This window comes from Dendroctonus ponderosae, unplaced genomic scaffold (assembly GCF_020466585.1).
Source record: "Dendroctonus ponderosae isolate FM_Combo_2020 unplaced genomic scaffold, Dpon_F_20191213v2 Dpon_F_20191213_346, whole genome shotgun sequence".
NCBI classification, from domain to species: domain Eukaryota; kingdom Metazoa; phylum Arthropoda; class Insecta; order Coleoptera; family Curculionidae; genus Dendroctonus; species Dendroctonus ponderosae.
The window spans coordinates 123-21,842 of NW_026018555.1; the positions used below are offsets into that span (position 1 = coordinate 123).

General features: G+C 34.3%; 2 protein-coding genes across 5 annotated transcripts; one reads left to right on the top strand and one right to left on the bottom strand.

Annotated features, from left to right (window-relative positions):
- The first annotated feature begins 675 nt into the window (after positions 1-675).
- Positions 676-13,573, top strand: LOC125504055. Of its 3 annotated transcripts, XM_048665392.1 has the most exons (5): positions 676-806; positions 850-8,795; positions 8,846-8,998; positions 12,058-12,196; positions 12,277-13,573. In XM_048665392.1, the coding sequence occupies exon 2, from the start codon at positions 899-901 to the stop codon at positions 4,469-4,471; it is 3,573 nt and encodes a 1,190-aa protein (XP_048521349.1). In that variant the 5' UTR covers positions 676-806; positions 850-898; the 3' UTR covers positions 4,472-8,795; positions 8,846-8,998; positions 12,058-12,196; positions 12,277-13,573. The 3 variants fall into 3 exon arrangements, with proteins under 3 accessions (XP_048521349.1, XP_048521347.1, XP_048521348.1); XM_048665390.1 differs by having other exon boundaries at positions 676-8,795; XM_048665391.1 differs by lacking the exon at positions 8,846-8,998 and having other exon boundaries at positions 676-8,795.
- Positions 13,574-14,188: 615 nt separating this feature from the next.
- Positions 14,189-15,271, bottom strand: LOC125504056. 2 transcript variants are annotated; one of them, XM_048665394.1, is made up of 3 exons: positions 14,902-15,271; positions 14,624-14,844; positions 14,189-14,511 (listed from the first exon to the last, which is right to left on the bottom strand). In XM_048665394.1, coding segments are annotated over exons 1-3 (531 nt in total). In that variant the 5' UTR covers positions 15,211-15,271; the 3' UTR covers positions 14,189-14,510. The 2 variants fall into 2 exon arrangements, with proteins under 2 accessions (XP_048521351.1, XP_048521350.1); XM_048665393.1 differs by having other exon boundaries at positions 14,189-14,844.
- Between the last annotated feature and the right edge of the window lie 6,449 nt (positions 15,272-21,720).

Consider the following 21,720-nt stretch of genomic DNA (forward strand, 5'->3'; position numbering starts at 1 on the left):
AAAATTGACGGAATAATCTTAACTGTAAAATACTGTATGTTCAGAGTCCTCTTATGGACATATGTACAAAACCAACGCATGCAAACAATCAGAAGATCCTCTGGATTTTTGGCCGACGTCTCTCTGTGGTTGCATTCAGCAAAATCATTTTGGCGGGAAATCAAAACTTTGGGATTTGATGTTGCCTTTGCACGCCTTATGCTGGGAAGGCCGAATTTCAGAAGAAACACGCACCAATTTTGGAAGGTCGATGGTCTAATATCTATACATAATAATAGATTTCAAATTCCGAAAATTTCAAATACGAAACATGAACATAAACGGCATAGATTAAGAGTGAAATAGATAGCACCCACTCCACTGTTAATCACCCAGCTGATCAGCAGCCAAAATCTGCAGTTAACGCATGCGCATTAATGGGATCGTATTCCTACGTTTAGCTCCTAACCTAAGCTTTAGTCCTAACCTAAGATGTTCTAGAATACTCGCTCGGCGGTAGTATTTTCGGACTGAACACAAATAATCCAGATAAACAAATGCTTCATAACGCAGAGTAAAGAGGTATTGTGACAAACCAGCGCATTCTTGATTTTTAAATTTTCCATCAGTTTTATATTGTTAATACCCAAGTGTGCGGCGCAATAACTCAGTTCAGTTCCAGGTAAAATTACTTATAAAAAATGAGGTTACTTTTTTTTGTTGTAGGAGGGTCTTGTGCTGCATGAGTATGAAGAACAGAGGAGCTGGCACACTGAGTGGTGTTCCTTCTACATCAACTGCTGCTGCAGCTTTACTAGAAAATGAAAGTAATAAGCCTAAGGATGAAATAATTAAACTTTTTTTTGATAGTACTGATTCAGGAATATCACGTGGTATATATCAAGAAGAATGTGGTTGCATGTCTATTCGACCCCAAACCAGTAATGATGATTCTAATAGAGGTTTTGATTCAAGCAAACCTCAAGGTTTTGCAGAACATTTGAGTCTAATCTTACGAAAAACTCCCACTATTCTTGGACCATCAAAACCAGAATTCTGGCCTAATTTTATTTTAGGATCACTTTATACAATACCTCAGTTTCCTAATATTAAAAAAGATATTTATACTAAAGTTGAAAAAATAGATGTTTTAACACCCCAGGGCCATAATACGGTTAATACCAAAATTCTGAAAATTTGCTTTAAACAAAATGACCATACGCTAGTATTAAAAACGTTTATTGCTGAAGACCATAAAATAAATTCTAACAAAGGTTATACTGAAAACGATATGAAAAATTTTCGGAAAAATCTGATGTTGGAGGGTAGATATAGTCAGTCTGAACTAGACGCAATGTCAACAAAACTGGGTATAACACACAATTATCAAATAGTAGAAAGTATCTTTTATATAGCGACTGATCATTCACTCTCTGTAAAGGAATTATCGAAAACAAACAACAACTATCAGCATAAACCTCCTGGTTCTGGAGAGTTTCAGAAAATAGAATATACTGACATTGACTTAAAACATCTAGAAGATCTTGCGAGTAATAATATAGATAATGTTATGTTTGGCATAAAGACAATTTCCCAAGGATTGTTGCAAGTGTACAATTCATTGAAAATGCAAGACACATCCAAGAAGGGTAAATCCAAGTTTAAGAAAGAAAACAAATTTGGTTTTGAAATAAAATCAGAGGCTGCATTTCAGGGATTCTTATATGGAATTTTGTCTTTGAATTTTAAATATCATTATTACTTAGATATTTATGTAGAGCGTATTGCTGGAAAAGGTTACGCTGATTTAATATTACTCTCTCGTAAGGATAACAGTCACAATAAAAATTGGAGAGCAATTCCAATAGTTATAGAGTTTAAAGCAGATGAAACCTCTTCTGCTAGTGCTATTGATCAGGCAAAGGGTACCGGTTACCTTTATAATCTTAGTATGAGAACCATATCTGATCAAGCTGTAATTGTTGGGATTAATTCTAAGATTGATTCTGATGATGTTGATAAAGCTATCAATATTAAGAGAGAAAACATACCACAGCCTGAAGGATTAATTAATCCATTGATAAGAAATATGCATGATAGCACTAAAACTCATGCAAATATTAGAAGCAATATTGAAAAGGAATTAAAACATTTGTATTACTCTATTTCCAACTTAGCAATTAAAACTGATGACAATTATCTCAGCAGATTAATTTTAGGAGAATTTTTATCAGAAGATGGTGTAGAAAAGTTATATGTACATAACGCAGGGAATACAGTAACTACATTTGTTTTTCAAGCGAAAAATTCTAATGGATGGATAATGTTAAACTTAGTTGAAAGTAGCAATAATGGAAAATTTCAAGATGTAAATCTTGATAAAATTAAATTACCTAATAATGTGCAAATTAATAGTCTTACTAAAATTGATATAAAAGTAAATCATAATTCGAAATTAGGATGGTCACCAGATGAAAGAATAAGAACAGATGATAAAACTAAAGGTAAAGATGATAAAAAATTATATTTTTTCCAAAATATAGAAGTGTTTGATCATCGTGATGTATCAAGGTTTATAAAAATTCATGACTATAAAAAACTAACTTCTACATTAAGAATAGCAAACTTTTTCTCTCGAGGTAACATCAATACCGAACTAGAGGAATTATCCAAATCTCTAATATCTGTACAAGATATGGTCAATAGTGAGAGTGATTTTCAAGCTATATTACATGGAACGTTTTTTGGTAAACATGATCAACTCAAAACCATAAAAGTCCTACCAGAAGCAAATCCATCTAAATCAGGTCGAATTGATCTTTTAATATGTCGACGTGAGTACATGGGTTCTGATGTACCACAAGATGAGTATATTCTGATTATGGAACTGAAATATGCTAAAGATAAAAAGGATTCTGAAAATAAGCTTAATGACGCAAATAAACAAATACTTAAATATATAAGTAATTTAAAATCTATTACTGATTCACGCGCGATAATCCCTATTACACTTGTTTTTAATAAAGCGGCAAACATAGCTAAAGATGTTATAGAATATGAAGTACATGCCAATAAGGATATTTCGCATACTTCTAATCCACTATCTAATAGTCAAACACTGCAAGAGTTAGCAGATTATTTACAAAAATCTCATGATGATATATCTAGTTCTCAACTTGATAAGCAAACATTTGATGAGATAGAAAAGACTGTAAACGAGCTTGCTCAGATAATGGCTCAACCTGGTGCCAAAACATTTTTTGATAAAATAAATAAGACGCTACGCGAAATAGCACTATCTAACCTGGACACAAATAACCAAAATAGTGCCAATTTTGCTGACAAAAATAAAATAAATTTTCTCAAAAAGAGATTAAATGATTTGCTAGAACTGGTCAAAAACACACAACAATTTAATCCAATGACAGATTCACATAATCAACCATCTAATAAAAAACAGAAAATAGATAATCGAAGAACGAGATCATTAAATTACATAAAAGAATATCAAAACATATCTAATATGAAAATTAGTAATACAAGTTCATTAGTAGAAGGTGAATCTCATATTGTACTTAACCAAGAGAAAACAATAGATACAGAAAATAGCTCCTTTAATGTTGCATCTTCAGGGGTCAGTAGTAGGTTGCAGTTCTGGCCTATCAATTTAATGGAAAATCTAGGCATTCTAATTTCATCTATAGTATCTGTTAGTTGGATATCAGATATCATGAACTACAAGCCCTCAGAATCTTTATCATTATTACAAGCAGATCTACCAGTAAAACAGCATCCATCTCTTAACCAGTGTGAAACTGTACCAACATTGCTAAAGATGGGGGATCAATGGCTGAACAATACTGATATGAATGGTTTTCTGACCGTAGGTATATTGCTCGTGAGAAAATGGACAGGATGTAAACCACAATCTTCTGAACTATTATCGGATAATCAGGCAATAAGTAGACAACTGGATATTCAATCAGCTACTTTAGTAGATGCATTTCAAAAATTAGTGTTAAAACATGCTCGAAGTTGCGGAATTAGATCATGTATATCTGATAACTTTGAGGACAGTGCATTATATTGTAAAACTATACAACAAGTGCGTAACAAACTAGCTATAGGGAAAATCGCAGCGATTCCGCATTTGCTGTACCAACAATTAGTACAGAATAATATTAAAAAGGTATCATCAAAATCAACCCAGGCACAAGCTAATCAATTATTAGCTAGATTAGCTGATGATATACCTAATTTACAACAAAAATTCTTGGATTATGAACAGGAGTGCTTATCATATAGAAAACTTGCAGTGAAAACAATGGCTTCTCAAGTTTGTTGTAATAATATTAAACGGGCTAATGTTGGTATTCTTAGTCAAGCAATATCAAGTATGCAACAATCAGAACAACTTGCACAATTTCCAGCAGTAATGACAACTAAAAACAACTCAGAAGTTTTTACAAATTTAACTGGGGTACAAATGTAAAAGGGTGTCCGGAACAGAGGTGCCTTTGTAATTTTAAAAATTGATAAAATAATTAGCGAAGATTCAATTTACAGGGTGTCCGGAAATGGTGCGACCAACACTTAACGAGGCAACTCTACAGCAAACGTGAGTGTGACAAATTCCTATAATAGGTTTGCGAAAACCCAATAATACCGGATCTACCGGGCGAGAAAGTTAGCTTTTAAAAAAGATTTTTTTAAATATATTTTTTTTGATAGTCATCCGATGGTTTTAAAATTTGGCACACTTATTATGCATGATAATTTGCATTATTAAACGAATGAAGGTGAATAGCACACAGGCTTCTCCACAATAAATTTATCGGACCCCCAATTTAAGAGGACACGCTCGTCATGTTTAGGGCACATCAGTAAGTACCAATCATCAGGAGCTAGAAGTGGTACAAATCTACTTAAGCAGAACTTAAACCAAGATAAAGATACCTTAAGTTGTAAGAAGTGGTTGTCTTTTTATAGAAGGGAGACTGTGAAACCCAAATTAAATTTATATAAGGGGAGAATCAATAGTATGATTTTCGTTGCTGCAGATTTGCCTCGTGGTGGTCGCACCTGGTTTTAAAGTTGAAATAGTATACGTAGGTCCTTATTTATAAACGATGCTCAAGCCTGAGTCGAGTCTCAAGTGACTTGGCTTCGATTGCGTTTTATAAACTATTATCGTTCTCAAGCCAGTGTTCACAGTTTTGCTTGCTGAAGTATCGGTCGACGGTGGCTTGAGTATTGCTTCTGCCCAGCCATTGGTCGAGATTTTTCGTCGAACCGTCAAACGGGTTTTAAGGTTATATTACTGTTTATGTTATGTTTTTACATTTTAATTTTTTTTATTTTACTATCGTATACAATATAAGAATGGACAGTATAAGGAAGTCAACGTGTTAGTAAAATATATATACGAGATGGAAAAAATCCTTTTGAGTTTTCTCGGATGTAGAATTTCGGAAAAGGTTTCGGTTTTCAACGGCCACTATTATTGAGTTGATCAATCGAAATAAAGTTTAAACGAACCATTATTGAAAGCGGATAATCGTGGATTAGCAATATCAAATATCACCCATTACTCAATTGCTGGTATGTTTAAGATTATATACAAGTAGTTTTCTATTCTAGAGATTATATGCAACAAGGAGCAAAGTTTCTATAATTACATGTCTATTTTCGTACATAAAGTGTATATTATATTGTAGCTTGTGTCCGGTGATCTTCGTTATATAAGTCAGGCTTTCAGCGATTCAGAAGACATATTTACATAATAACATTGACGACATCTTAGATTCGCCAAGTTCGCCAACAGTCCCAATATAAAATTACCAAATAAATACGAAAGTCTTTAAATTGCTATACTCGACCAATATTTCACCGAGAATTCACGAAGTACTGTTGATAAATAGTCTCTCTCGGTTAAGAACGATCTCAAACTTGGCGAAGCATGAGCTGAGTATCGGCTTGAGCATCGTTTATAAGTACGGGTCGTAGTGGTCCAGCTTGTAGTCAGTTGTTTCACTACAGTTTTTACAAAAGATGTACTATTCTCATTTTATCTAAATATTGGTTCTGGTCTAGTAGTAGTAGTAGTAGTAGTAGTAGTAGAAGTAGTAGTAGTATTGTGGGGGGACAGGATTGGTCCGGCGAAATGCCCCAAGGATGCATCTCCTAGTAGACGACCAGCAATGGCAGACTCCTAATACGCGATATGATGTTTCCTCCGCTATTACACATTGTGGACACACGGTGCTTTCAACAATTCCTAGTAGGTATAGGTATGTGTTCATGCTACAGTGGCCTGTCATGACCCCAACCAGAGTTCTCAGGGGCCAACGCCTCCTTGACATAAAAAATTTGGATGTTGGCTTGGCGTCACTTGTGGTTCCCCTTGGGCTGTGTCCACCTCTCTGTGATGGCTCTAAAACCCCACTCATTAAGAGCGCTTGCTACCTGTTATCTACACCAGGTTTTCTTGTTTTTGTTCTGCCACGTCCCAATCACTCCCTCTAATCCTTCTGTAACTTCCCTATCTGGGGCAACCTCGAGGATTGCATGTGATTCCGCCGGAAACACTATCCTCCAGCTTTCCAGCTAAAAGTGTGCTCCCCTGTTGGTGTCTTGCCAATACACGCATATACCAGACTATTCTGTAATGGACGCCCCTGGGTCGTCGGTGTACCAACATTGCACCTCCTTTCGGGCAGCCACTGTAATATTTTGCCAACTTTCTTTTGTTGGGATTTCCACCTTAAACTTCCATTCAAACCGAAGCCCGCTATCATGTGAGACCACCTTTGCACATAGGATTGGAAGATTCCGACACATGGCGCTCACTAGTTTTGTATGTCCCTGGCGTGGGTGGTTCTCATTCCTTGTAGAGCTGCATTGTATCCTCGCGAGTTCTGGTCTCAAGAAGCTTAATAAAATTTGTCAAGTCAAACTTAATCCAGAAAGCTATTATATGATAAGCTTACAGATAAGGATTTTCCAGTAGTATTTCTTGCAACTGATGGCGAGTATCGAATAGTAGCGAAAAGGAATGAAACTCATGGTTTAATTCAACACCCATATAAACCCAACACTGAGTTATACTCTAAGCAGCAGCTTGGAATGGCCAAGTTATTATTTTATATGTTGCGTCAAAGTTTAACATAACTTGGTTTATACCAATAGCATTTTAGAAATATTGTCACATTTTATGTTAAATATTCTGACTTTTATTTATATCACAATTACTTGCTTTAATAATTTCTCTACTATTTCAAATTGTCATGGATAAGGTACTCGCTTATCAAACCTATAGCTCCTTAGATGTGCTGATTTTGGGCTTAGTAATTACTAGTATTTTTGAGGTATTCTTTAAGGCATTACGAGAATATCAATATATCCATATATAGGCACGTATAGATATTGTACTCGTCATTAAATTGGTAAAACATTTACTTCCTTTACCTTTACTCTATTTTAAGAACCGGCAAGTTGATGCATTAGTAGCACGTGCACGTCAACTAGATAGTATTAGAGAGTTTCTCAGTGGTTCTCTATTGACTTTGCTCATTGATATTAGCTTTATGAGCATATTTTTTTTAGTAAAATTTATTTTATTGCCTAAATTAACTATCATAGTAGTAGTTTCCATTCCTTTTTATGTAATTATGGCTTGGCGTGTTACTAATCCATTACAAGCTAGGTTTGAAACGCAATGTCAGTAAAATGATGTTAATACTGCTTTTCTAACAGAGAGCATTGCTGGAGCTGAAGCAGTAAAAAGCCTAGAAATAGAGTCACGCTTAGCAAGACGCTGAGTAATTCCAACTAGAGATTTAGTTGATGCTAGCTATCGTACTCAAATACTTGTAACTAGCATCCTCATTGTATGGTATGGTGCTGAGTCTGTTATTTACCTTAATTATCTGAATGAACCTGAAATTACTCTTCGTCAATCAATCGCATTTAATATGTCCACTTCAGCATTTTTCTGGGCATTTAGCTAAATTAGTTGAGAAATGGGGACAATTTGGGCAGGCACAAATAGCAGGGGAATTAAGATTATCAATTGAACAAGAAGCATTAGGTATACCATAACAATAAGGCGCATAAAAACAAGCTGCTGTAGTCATCGAGAAAAAACTGGAAAAGTTGAGAAGCAGCGCTATACAGGATTCTGCTGACACCAAAGACACAATGAATAAAAAGTATTCAGCAGACAACGCACTTAAACGCCTTAGAGAACAGTCAGATAGTTTCGAAACACTTACGATTATGCAAAAACCGACAGTTTAAGTCAGGTATCTGCTGCTAATGAGAAAAGCAAGTCCAAGATGGAGGTAAATTTGTTCAGGAGGAGTTTGAATTTAGACAGTCTATCTGAACCGTTAAAGTTTTTCAAAACATTAGCGATGAAATAAGTCAGGAAGTTAAATCGGTTAGAAGAAATTTGAAGCTAGATCTAAACCGACAACCGTGCGACAAAGTGGGTCGGCTTCAGAACAGCCAGCAGGCCCAAGTAGGAAGGCTTAAATGATTTGCAAAATAGTAATGAAAATCGAAATTCCTTGACAACTACCGATGATGGCTCGACCTTTCTCTCTCCTACTAATGATTATATGACTTCGGTTATTGATAGAATCAGAAGAAAAAGCTTCTACACTAGATTCAACGAAAAGAACCGCGCCGACCCAGCTTTGCAAACACTTACAAAGGCCTTAATCTGCATGGAAGAGATCATAGGAGAGAGTATTCAAATCCTGAGTGTAGCTCGTTTTATTGGAGACATACCGAAGCCCAAGCGCTCCTAGCAGGTTGGTAAATTATTTTTAGTGTTACGTTATTGAAATATTGGACTTTCCAGAACCAGTTTTTCATCGTATATTTCCTAACATAATCCAGCACCCAGATGGTTGCAGTGCCTCTGTCCTAAATGATTACTGGAAAGTTCCAGGCGGTCAGCAAAACTTGACTCAATTTTCTCAGAATGTTCCGGGATCGCATTAGAGTTTAACAAGTATGATTCACTTTATTTTAGTATTTTAATTAAAACTTCTTTTTAAAGAGTTCAAAATTAAATATTAACGTTATTCCCTTGCGTATTTCTCTCAAATTGGGGTTTTGCATTGACCGATATTTGTCTTTTTAGAATGTTTTATTACGAACTGATAATGATTGCTCTTGTCGATATATGAATTTGTGCTCAAAACTTAATGTTGAAACTATTACCAATTGGAAATCCCACGAAACATTTACGATAAAGCGGAATACCAAAATGGAAGTATTTCGTAACTTTTATATTAATAAAATTATAAAATATTATGCGTGTACAGGGTGTCCTGTAAACGTTACTTCGTTACTTGACTGGTAAAAGGTTCATCTTTTTTTAAAGCCTTTTGAAAGAAATTTACACTTTTTAAATCGATCATAACTGACATCAGTTAATTAATAGTCCGTGCTATTACGCTTATGAAATAATAAGTAGCAAATACCCTTTTTATTCGAATGAATCAAAAAGTGCCATTTTTCGATCAGAAGCGATAATAAAAAAAGCACTTTTCTTTACTGTTCATTTGTTTTACTTTACCGCACTTTTACGCACATGTGCGTAAAAGTAAATGTGACAAATTAAACCTGTCAGTGTCATTATATTTTTTAAGGTATTTTCATTAAAAAGTAATCGATATTCTTTTTAAATTAATAACATTGGTTTATCAAAAACTATTAATTATAATTTAAAGTTTACTTACAATTTGTAAATTATAACTTTGTTACAAGTTCAGTCTCAAAGTCGTTCAAATGGTTCTATTTTTCTGCGCTCGCCGATGTTGCCACAAGCAAAACGCGATTTTTTTAAATAGCACAAATTTCATGCAAAATGTGCAATTTATTTATTTATTTAACAACATACAGTGAAAACAGCACTTGCATTTTTAACACTCATTGTTCCACTTGTAAATGCGTACAAAAGTACGCTTTTGAAAAATGACAAACGTCCAAGCGTGACAATTTCAAAAATGACATTGATATCAGATTTCAAATATGAAGTTAATGCTTTTTATTTTTGGCTATTCATATTTATTATAACTCATGATTCGTGTTATGTTTTTCATTCGAATAAAATGTTGTTCAATACGAAGGCGAAAATCCGTTTTACGAACTCCTGACGAATTGACACCCGAGACGAAGTCGAGTTGTGTAACGCCGTCGCTGTCGCTGCGTCGAAAAACAACACTTTCGCCCGAAAACGACCATTAAGTATTTTCCTTAAAAAGTAACTGACATGCTTTTTTAATTAATTCCGTAAGTTTATCTACAACTATTGATTCGAATTTAAAGTTTACTTGGAATTTGTAAATTATAACTTTGTTACAAGTTCAGTCCCAAAGTCGATCTACTTTTCTACACTCGCCGATGTTGCCACACAAAAAGCACGATATTTTTAAATATGGCGCAAATGTCATGCAAAAATGCAACTTATTCGAACACCATCCGTGAAAGCAGCACTTCGGGTGTATATGGTTACAAAAGTACGCTTTTGAAAAATTACAAACCTCAAAACGAGACAATTTCACGAACGACATTAACATCAGATTTAAAATATGAAGTTGATGCCTTTAATTTTTGGCTATTCTTATTTATTATAACTCATGATTCGTTTTATGTCTTCTATTCGAATGAAAAATGTTGTTCGATACGAGGGCGAAAATATGTTTTTCGAACTACTGACCGATTGATGCCCCAGACTTCGTCTCGGGTGTCAAACGCTGTCGTGGTTCGAAAAACCACACTTTTCGCCCTTATATCGAAAACTGCTATTGTATTTTAGTTTACCCCAAAGTTCTTCACAAGATTTTTTTTGGCAAAACCTTCAATTTAATTCATATTCCTTATATCTTATATTTCATTCCATCCTACTGCTGCTTTTGAATTACGACGATTCCCGAAACTCAAATACAAATAAAATATTTTGTCCATTTTCTGACTTGCCCGAGATTGATCTTTCATCATGCGAAGTATTGTAGAAGGTTTACGAGACACCCTGTATATAAGCTATGGAATAACACTCAATAAACCATGTTGACAAAAACTGATGATAAATTATCAACGATTCTTTGACTTATGATACCTTTTTTAATAAATCTCATTGCACATCTACTGTTAAGGACCGTTTACACGCTCAAGATGTTTACGCAAATCGGTTTGCACAATCCCGATCGCACAATAAAATCGTTGCGTGTAAACGCAGGTTTGAAGTCTGTGTATGCCGAAAAATTTGGCTTGAGTAAAATCTATCCTGACAGAAAATCCACTTGATATCGGAGCATTGGCTTGAGCGTCTTAACCGATGTTCAATCTTATGATATTATGGGTGTTGAATGAAATATTTCTAGCGCGTATGGGGTTCTCTTTTTAATATTGTTCTTATCTGACTTTAAGGTACTTATTTCCTAATATTACCGTTTATTCCACATATTATCAAATTTCTTATTGATTTAAATAATTGGATTAACAGATAATTTTGTTCAGAACGCCACTGTAAATATGAGCTTGAAATTGCCTACATATCTTCGCAGTTTTTCAAATGACCTATGCACCCTGTAACATAAAATCTTGGGGTAAATAGAAAAACAAAGCCATAAATTTGGATTTGGAAAAGGGATTCATACAGAGGTACGGCGTGCATTGGTGACACCTCTTGTACCACCAGCGGACAAGTGAATGCTAACAAATCAAAAAAAATGTGTTGTTTCCGGCGCCAGTCCCCATCCCATGCAAAAATATTACCTAATTTTTGGGAAAATTTTAGTCTGTTTTTAGATGTACACACTTAAGCGTCAGTTATATTCAATTTGTGAGAAACGCAAAGCGTACCATACTCATTCTTCGACAACACAAAATTTCAAAATAATTTAGTTAGTTCTTCGCCCAAATTTTCCATCCTGTTGTCAACAAATACAGTTTTGCTCAAATCTGGCTTGTGCAATCCAGTTTGTGCAGATGGCTTGAGCATGTAAACCAACTTTTAGACTAACAAGTTCGACTGTTTAGATTATGGCATTATGTATTTTTTAGGTCATTCGTACCGAAATATTCCCGGCTCCTATCAAACGAACAGTAGCAGAATTGCAAGACTCAGTACAATTGCCAAAAGTTTATATGCTGGATCTGATAATAACTTAGATTAAACATGTTCTACCTCAATTCCTAGGCGGTAAGTGAAATCACCGATTTAAAAATAAACTAAGAGGTTTCAAAAAACCTGAATATAATATTATTTTAACACGAATTCAGTCCGTATATTCGCCGCCAAAGACTAGACAGAGGCTCGGTTTTATCACACTATTCTACAGACAGGCCGTCTTCAATTATCCAGTCTTCTACCGCTTCCGAACCTATTTAGGCTATTGCTATTTTTACACCTTATTACTTTAAAGTTACGGTTTTAATGGCGCTGACGTTCTTTAATGTTATCTTCCTAATTACCATTCTTCCATGATTTCTCTTCAAAGATGCTGCAAAACTCTAGTTTATTTGTTATCTTTAATCACCATGTTGTATGAACATACTATAACTAAGTTCCTTATTTAATATGTTTAATTTAACACGAACTATAGTATTTTCAATACAGTGTTTAATATTTGCTGAATTGAGGTCTTACGTTTGAAAATGTATGAAGAGTGTATGTTTGATCTATCTCATAGTATGCACATAATCGAAATGCGTACGCGTAGTTTGTTAATGAACTTTATATTCTAAATATTTATTATTCCCTAAAGATTCTATTTTAAACGATCACACAATATATAAGCAAGTTCTAAAATCTCCTATAATCAAAATTTTTAATAATGATAATTTTACTCAATGAGAATTAGAGGCAGACTATTAATGCACTTGTAATTTAATTTACTTAATACTATATATTTACTTATCGTACTGATGTACGTTACAATTTATCGACTTTGGACTGATCGTCAAACATAGACATTTCAGATTAGTGATAGTTTTAAGTTTAATGGTGTCAAATGGCGCTACAGTTTATTTTTATTGGTATTTATCTTCGGCCCTATTTCGTATTAGATTTAATCTACATTATACCCACTTTATTTTCGGGGCCTGTGAGTGTATGCAACTTTCACTGAGACCCAGAATTACTTTTTAATTCCTTTTGATAAAGATTTAATCACAAGTTAAAAATTATGCGTTTTTATAGACTTGATTAAATTTGATTTAGAAATTGTTTCTCGAATGTTACCTTCAACTCATGATTTAACGTACATGTAATTTAGACGAAATAGTATATTCTTTCCTTTCCTTTCCCGGAATTTTTCATATCATTAGTTTGGATTGTCCATAAAGCTTTAAGTAAGTCGAACAACTCAATTCAACGATCGACAATTTCGGCTCCTAATTTTTGATAACGAAATTTTGTTAAGTCTTAATATATTTATTGACAAATGCTGTTAGACTATTGTTGCAATGTACATGCAAATGTAATTAAAACACTTTCTTGCTGTGTGAACTTATTATGTAGAGTATGTTAACGTTTGTGATTTTATAAAAGTAATGAATTATATTATCATAGAAAATAGTAATTGTTTCATTACCCGTCATATATCATACTTGTTGGGTATTTCGGCTCAAAAATTTTTGCCTTTAAAAACGACAGAATTTTCAACATAACTAACAATTTGCACAGACGAATTATCAGAGCTAATTTTTATATACTTTATTATCCTACTATTGTTGCACAAGTTATTAACATACTCTTTTTTAGGTTAATGTAGGTCCTTTGATAACGATAGGAGAAAATAGGTATCGAAACGTCAAGGCAATTTTTTCAAATATTTTTTTTTACTTATTGAAATGTTCTCTTACAGCTTGAGCCTAAGTGTGTTGCAGGATACCCTCTAGGTGATAGTTCTTGATTACTTTTTGATAAATAATTCGTCCTGATTGCGAAATAATTGCACTATTTATAAATCTGTAATAAAAGACCTGAGGAAATTCTGAGACCAAATTTTTTTAGGCGAAATACCCAAACAGCAGTCTGAAAAAAATACTATGAAGTTGACAATAAGTTTATTTTAATTAAGTCGGCTGTTTATTTAAAGTGTTTATTACAAAAATTAAATCATACCAATAGTAATTAAAATTAAACTCTATAAACTTTAACTTTATTTTAAAACATTATCAAAAAGTCCACCATTATTATTAATGCAAACATTACGACGCCTTCAAACTGAATAAGTTGCTTTTCTTGTGGATCAATATTTTCAAATTCTCTAACAACAACTTCTTTAAGTGCATTTAAAAGGGAATATTTGTTTTTGTAAACTGTGTTTTTTACGGCTCCCCACAAAAATAAATCCAAAGGTAAAAGGTCCGGTGATCGAGATGGCCACAAAATAGGGCCGTTTCGTCCAATCCAAGCCCCAGGAAATGTTACGTCCAGGTGGTTCCAAACTTGGGAAAAATAATGCGGAGGAGACCCATCAAATTGAAAGCATTGCATATTACGTCATGCTTCTAAATGTAAGTCGTTCAACATAAAATCCAGGTTATTCCGAATGAATTGAAGATACTGACTACCATTTAAGGTGCCTTCAAAAATAAATTGTCCAAGAATTTTTGAACCTACCATTCTGCTCCAATCGTTGAACCCAAATTTAACTTGTGGTCTTCTTTGCTCAACGTGGTGGTGATTTGTTTGATTCCAAAGATGGTCATTGTGACGATTAAACATACCACAATTTGTAAATCGAGTTTCGTCGGTCCACAATATTTTATAAGAGAATTGAATGTCTTGTTGGCAATTGTTTCGGAACCATGTACAAAACTGCACATGCAGCTCCTCATTCCCTGGATGTAAAGTGCAATGCTTATAATTTATACGGATGTAATTTGTGTTTTTTTAACTCTCATCACGGTGCTTTGGAAAGTCCCGGATTCTGCTGCGATATCTCTGGCTGAAATCTGTGGATTCTGCCTTACAATTGCCAAGACATTAACTTCCACAGCTTCATTTATGGCTTTATCTTCATTTCTTGGCTGCGTAAAACTTCCATAAGTGCCCAAATTTTCGTATAATCGTTTGAGTGTTTTCAAGGACCTTTGACGACGGTCAAAATGCCTCTCAAAATAGTAATCAGAGACTCGTCTAGCATTTTTATCACTTCTAATGTAGGTTTCAATCATGTCGCGCTTTTCTTTATTCGAATAATTCATTTTCACAGTAAAATTAAGTTAGATTTCTAAGTTTCATTTAAATTCGAATGTCAAAAATCGAAAGATGTTATAATTTGTTGCTATGGAAACAATGCTATGTCTTAGCGAACGAAATTGAAAAAGTATAAATTGTTCGCACACTTTATTTTCGAGACAAAACCAAAAACAAAATCAAAACAAATCATAATGTATAGCAATGCAAGTTTTCACACTAAAAATAAACCAATAAATAAACCCATTATAATGGTAAAATTAGTGTCTAACAAGGAAAAAAATGCAGACAATGATAAAGTTGAACAACTTCAATCTCAATTAAATGTTCTGCAGAAGTTATACGATCAACTAATGCTTAAATATACAGTATTAGAGGGTAAATTATCACACGCAAACTTTGAAAAAATTGCAGATGAATACTACACAGGCGAAGAAGAACTAAGTAGGGAAACGGAATGGATTAGGGTAAAGAATGCAAAGAAGAGAAAAGCAAGCAGTTCTCCAAAAGAACCGGTGCAACGTAACATCATAAAGCACCCGACAACAGGAGCAAATCAATACAGAAAATAAACCATCACCAGTAATTATCAGCAAAATTGATAATTTCAATGCCCTAACTGAAGATTTGGTCAAAAATGAAATAAAGTTCCAGACAAGCATGCTTGCTGGCGGAAATATAAAAATAAATGTCAAGGACGAATGGGACTATAGGGATTTAACAACTGTAGTCAAAAACATGGATCTGGTATGGCATTCTTTTCAAGACAAACAGTCTAGACTATTAAAAGTAGTGGTTAGAAATAGTATTTGCAGTATCCGAGCTTCTCCCTGGTTAATTTGTCGTTTCATTGTTATCAGCGTTATAAAATAAACTGCACCGAACACAATCATATTCCACTCAATAATTAATAGTTCAAAATCACTGTCAGTTTATTAACGCAATGTGTATTTGAAAAGTTTGTCAGATCTACAGATGCACCCGCACTAAGAGAAAAATGTTGATTTTAAAGTGCATATGTGCGTCCCAAGTCTCAGGCGCGAAGAGCCTGGACTCGGCTCGCCGTGACCAAGAAAAAATCTGTCCACCCTCCCATAAAAAGTTATCACTTGAAAAAAGGTGAATTAGTTATGGTCAAAATTACATGCACACCCGCTGGTGTCAGTCACAAGCTTTTGGCAAAATACAAGGGACCATTTCATGTAAATAAAGTGTTGTGTGTGTAAAGTGTTGCTCATTTGTGTATGGCGAAAAAAAATGTTGCTCTCCTCGCAAAAGTTGTATTAGTTATGAGCGTTGTATTCTTTACGACAAGAGTCTATAGTCAGTTATGCCCACGTATGGGGAAGATTGTAATAATTGTGTGAAAATGTGTAATTTGTATGTAGAATGTGTTTAGGGTCTGGGGACAGACCATTGGTCAGGATGGCCGAGTGTTGTCGATAATTGATTCGTGCTCTATAAGCAAAACACTGGGGCGACCATAAACTCGAGCGAAACCCATAAATAAGGGCACTGCTTGTTTATGTGTCAGGTTATACGGATAAGTGTTGAAATACCTAGTAGGAACCTTTTTAGGCGGGGTTAGTCTGGTAGATGACGAGCTGGCCGACAGATGTTATGAGATCGCTCATATGTGTTTGGAATTAAAGTAATTCAAAGTGGTGTATGTGTGCTTTTTCTTACAGTAGAGCATTCAAAACTACAATTCTTTGTGCATTTAATCTTTTTCGTAACTGCCATAGTTTCGAAGGATCCTGTACTGGTCATCGACAACGACCCTGTATGTTAAATAAAAATAGCTAATAAATATTTTACATTATATTCGGCCAAAGAAGAAAACGAAATATTTGGTAAAACAGATGTATTATATCCAACTCTTGCAACTAAAAGTATAAATATCTCCTGGCCAACCAGTAAAATTTGCTGCCGGCTCTCGCCCAAGCGGAAAATAAAGCTGGCGAGCGATCCCAGATTCCGCGTATTTTTAGGCGCATAATCACAGTCGGTGCATTTGATCAGATCACAAGCTGCACATTTAAACGATAAAAAATATTAACATTCCAATACCAATGTCGTAAGTCGTGGATGCGACTGTGGTACAGTCGACTGCGAGTTTCTACGCTAAAACTTAGTTTTTTCGGGTATATCGCTAATAATGTGAGGTGGAAACAACGGGAAAGATTACTAGTAAGCAGTTCAAGTAGTAGCAAGTAATTCAATTTATTTAGCGTGTTTTTTAGCTCAAAATTGTCCCKTTTGGGCGGATTMCACTGTCACTTATTTATTTATAGTTTTTGTAAGTTTCCGACTTACGTATCCTTTGTCAATAAGTTTCTGAATGTTTATTTAATTTTTYTGCTTTTGTCAAAAAACCAATCGACGTAGACCGGGAAGGAAATCTAYGTTTGAAAATKTTKATTCATATTTAGGYTAGGCGACATTTCCATTTCGACAGACTTGTTCTACACTGTACGCTTCCAATTGGGGCAACAGAGCATGATATCTTGTATTATCTTTATTGCTGAATTATAATCTATACAATGGTATTTTCAAAAAATTTCATTMTATTTTTGAAGTACAGAAAATAGATCTCCGCCCACAAATTGCCATTCTCATGTGGGACACTTACGATTTTTAATTAGTTTGTAGGTATTCAGGTAGTCTAGCTAAGTTTTCTTCTTGTATCTTTTTAATATTTCTAAACACAACACGTCCTCCCAGGAGGATGAGTTCCAGTATTCCCTCCAGCACTTTGATGGTTTTCCCTGTGGCCTCATTCCCACTGAATTGTTCATTTTTGCGTTTTTGCGAGTCTATTGTTCTCCGTTCTTTGTTCCAGAATCTTCTAATCCGTCTCACCCATCTTCCTATGTCCAGATCCCGCATTGCATTCTGATTTCTTGACTTTGCTTTCCGTATTTAGGTATTGGTTTTTCTAAACAATTTCTCTCAATCATTCCGAAACTCGAGCCGCTTTTATTGTTTGTCCTCTTACTTCGAGAGGTAGACTTCCATGGCTCGTTATCTCTGTTCCCAAATATTTGAAATGTTTTACTTGTTCGACGATCTTGGAGTCGATTCCAGCTTGCAGTTCATCGGTCCCTTTTCTTTTTACATTTAGTCTTCTCTGTGTTGATGATGCTGCATTGTTGTTAAAAGAACGGAGTTACCTTTGGAAATTGACTTCGTCAGCGTGGTACACGGCATGGAAGAAAGTACATCCCATTTTATATCCAGCCGTTCCAAGAAGATTGTCTGTTATTTCATCCATTAGCACATTAAACATGAAAGGGCTGAGTGAGTCTCCCTATCTAATTCCTGTGTTTGTGTATACGGCTTCCGTTGCAATGTGTCCTACTCTAATTTTTGTTCTGCAATGGGTGTTTACGTTGTGTATTACATTAAGCAGTTTGTGGCTTAGCCCTTTTGTTCTCTTTAATTCCAGGGAATCTTTAAAGCGCACTCTGTCAAAAGTTTTAGTCATATCTATGATACGCCGATTTATTGAATTTCAGGGATTCTTTTGATATTTGCTTGACCTTGAATATTACATCTATTGTGGATCTGTTTTTTCGGAAGTCCTGTTCTTCTCTTATTCTTGTGATTTTGGTGATTTTCCCCCAGAATAGCCCTTGTGAATGCGTTAAGAGAGTTATCAAGTAGGGTTATTCCACGACAGTTTTCTGGGAGTGCATTCCGTCCCTTTTTAAAAATGGTTATTGTTATGCTGTTCTTCTATTCGCTTGGTATTTGATGTTCTTCTATGATATTTTTAAATCGGGTCACTATCTTATTTCGTATTTTTTTTACCAAAGGGTTAAGTTTGATAATGTCTCTTTTACTAAAAAACAAATGTTTATTTCCAAATTTCCATTCAAAAATTAAAGAAAACTGTTCAGTATTAAGTCGACTAGCAATTTTGTTAGGGTTTGCCCTATCTAAGATCAATGAGGATCCGTGAAAAATAATATATACTGAACAAAATTAGAAATTTCCGAAAATGGTATACAGGGTGGGCTACTGAAAATTAAACAAGAAAGGTTGCAGTATTCTTCAGAAAAGTAAAAAATAAACGCTTAGACTCTTTGGAGTCAGAAAGTTATTCTCAATTCTCTCAAATAGGACGCAATTGTGCAACTTTTAGAAACGCACTAAATTTTCTGTACCTACATTATCGGTTTTCAAACTTAATAAATAATATGATATAATTTTAAAACCTAAAGGAGTATTAAAAGTCTTCAATCAATTCCTCAGGTAAATTGGCATGCTTTTCTTATTCAATTTCTCCTCGAGAAAATAAAAATGTAGGTAAATCCGGTCATATTTTAGGTGTAGGTCATCCTATTCTACTATTGTTGAAAAAATTATTTTCTGATAATGCAATGTTACAAGTTTTAAAATTGACTAGCATTTCATGGGTTTCAGACTCAAGAGCAAAGAAATCGCTGTACTAAATAGATCAATATTAAAATTTGTGATGGGCACTAAATGAATGAACTGAAATGAATAAGTACTAAATGAATGATTGCAACTATCGAATATAAACATTCAAATGAATTAATTCATTGAATAGTGCGCGCTATCTAGTGCAGTGTAGGAGAGTTACAAATTACAAACTTATATTATTTTCAAAATACAGCTTTCTGGTTAAGCCGGCGCTACACGATGCGTCGAACATTGGCTCGAACGTTGGACCGAGCATTTGAGTCAAAAAGTTCGACAGTTTGTGTGGCAAATATATCTGCTACACGGTGTGTCGAATGCTTGAAGCAAAATTCATTTTGAAGTGTGATTCAAACGTTTGTCTACATTCGTCAATATGTTGGATACTGCTGATGCTGCAGTTATAGCCGCAGCGGTAGTAGTTTTTATATTTGTGAATGGTTTTCTCAATGTCATTTTGAAACTTATTTTTTAACACTTTTTAATAATAGTTATCAAAGTGTTGTCGAAATTCCATTAAAGTAAGGTCTTTTCTACAAAAAATGCTGCCAAATTAAGTAGCACATATTTCATTATAGGAGAAATAAATAATTATACGCGTGGCTGCCTCTGCCATTTTTCAGATAAAATTTCAAATATATCAATAAAAAACGGTGATACTTAGGTATAAGATATTATACATGAAATATATTTATAATAGGGAATTTGCACAAAAATTTAATTTAAAATATATTACTCGCAAACGTAACTTAAGACTATTAAAAACACCACAGTTGACCAAAAAACTATTTTTTATTTCTATGTAATTAATATAAGCAATTGAAAACTGTTGTGACGTCAAGCGGCTCGTCGGCCGCGGTGGCTTCAATGAGAAACATGTAAATCGACGCTCATCGCTAATGACGCTCGACATTGGTAGCTCTAAGTTCGAAAGTCGGCCACACGATGCGATAAACCGTCAAGCCTACAACGTTGAAAGGTGTTCGCAGCATCGTGTAGCGCCGGCTTTAATATGAACTAATTTAGTATTGTACTTTATTTATACATCAGTAATGCAGCGCTATAAAATGAATCTTTCAAATTCGATGCCAATATGTCATGATTACGTATATAAATAGAATTTTAGTGATTGAAATTCAATTCCCTGCAGATCGTGGGTTGTAGAACTGTGAGACACAATTTATCTGTTTCTAGTCGAGTCTTGAATAGGTTCATTTATTTTAAGCAGGTAAATTTATAATTTATGAGTTCTACTTTCTCGTGTTCTTGTTTGTTTAGCGCTGCTGTTAAGCAATTTGCCAGCTCAACATTTATGAGTTTTTTCAGGAATTTCTTTAAGACGTAAGGTCACCTTCCAGGAAAAGTCACATTTTGACAGGTTCGGTACATTATCTAGTAACAGATGCCACACACGCTGATACGATTCATACTTTTATATCTCATCAGCGTGAAATTATGCAATCCATTGTCGGGATGTTTTAATGCCACCACCCACGGTGTACCTTCACGAAAGAAACCGGAATTTGCGTTTTTCATATTCCAAGAAGGGATTTGAAAACCTTGGATACGACATGAGCCGTTTTCTTTGAAAATGGTGAAAGTCCATGTTGACAAAAAAAATTGTTAACGATAAAATCGAATACAATTTACTGTACACTTTTTCCAAAAAAATCGGTTGAATTTTTGAACAAAAACCTTGTTACTAATAAATTGAATATCTTTACTTAAAAAGTGAAAAATTAAATTATTTAAAATTTGAATTCGTTTACTGCAATGGAATTATAACTATGCGATAATTAGTAAACACATGAATAAAACACTGCCATCGAACAACTAAAATGAATTGCATTTCAAATTAACTTATTAACTACTTAAAACTATCGAATAATTCGATGACTTCCATCGCTGAAAACATCGCTTTCGAATAATTCAAATGAATTACAACTATCGAATAATTCGATAGTTTTTAATCGATAGTTCCCATCGCAAATCAAAATGTACCTTTCGGGGTTTTAATTTAGGAAATAATTCAAACAAAATAGTAAAACAAAAAAATCAGAAGACATTAATAT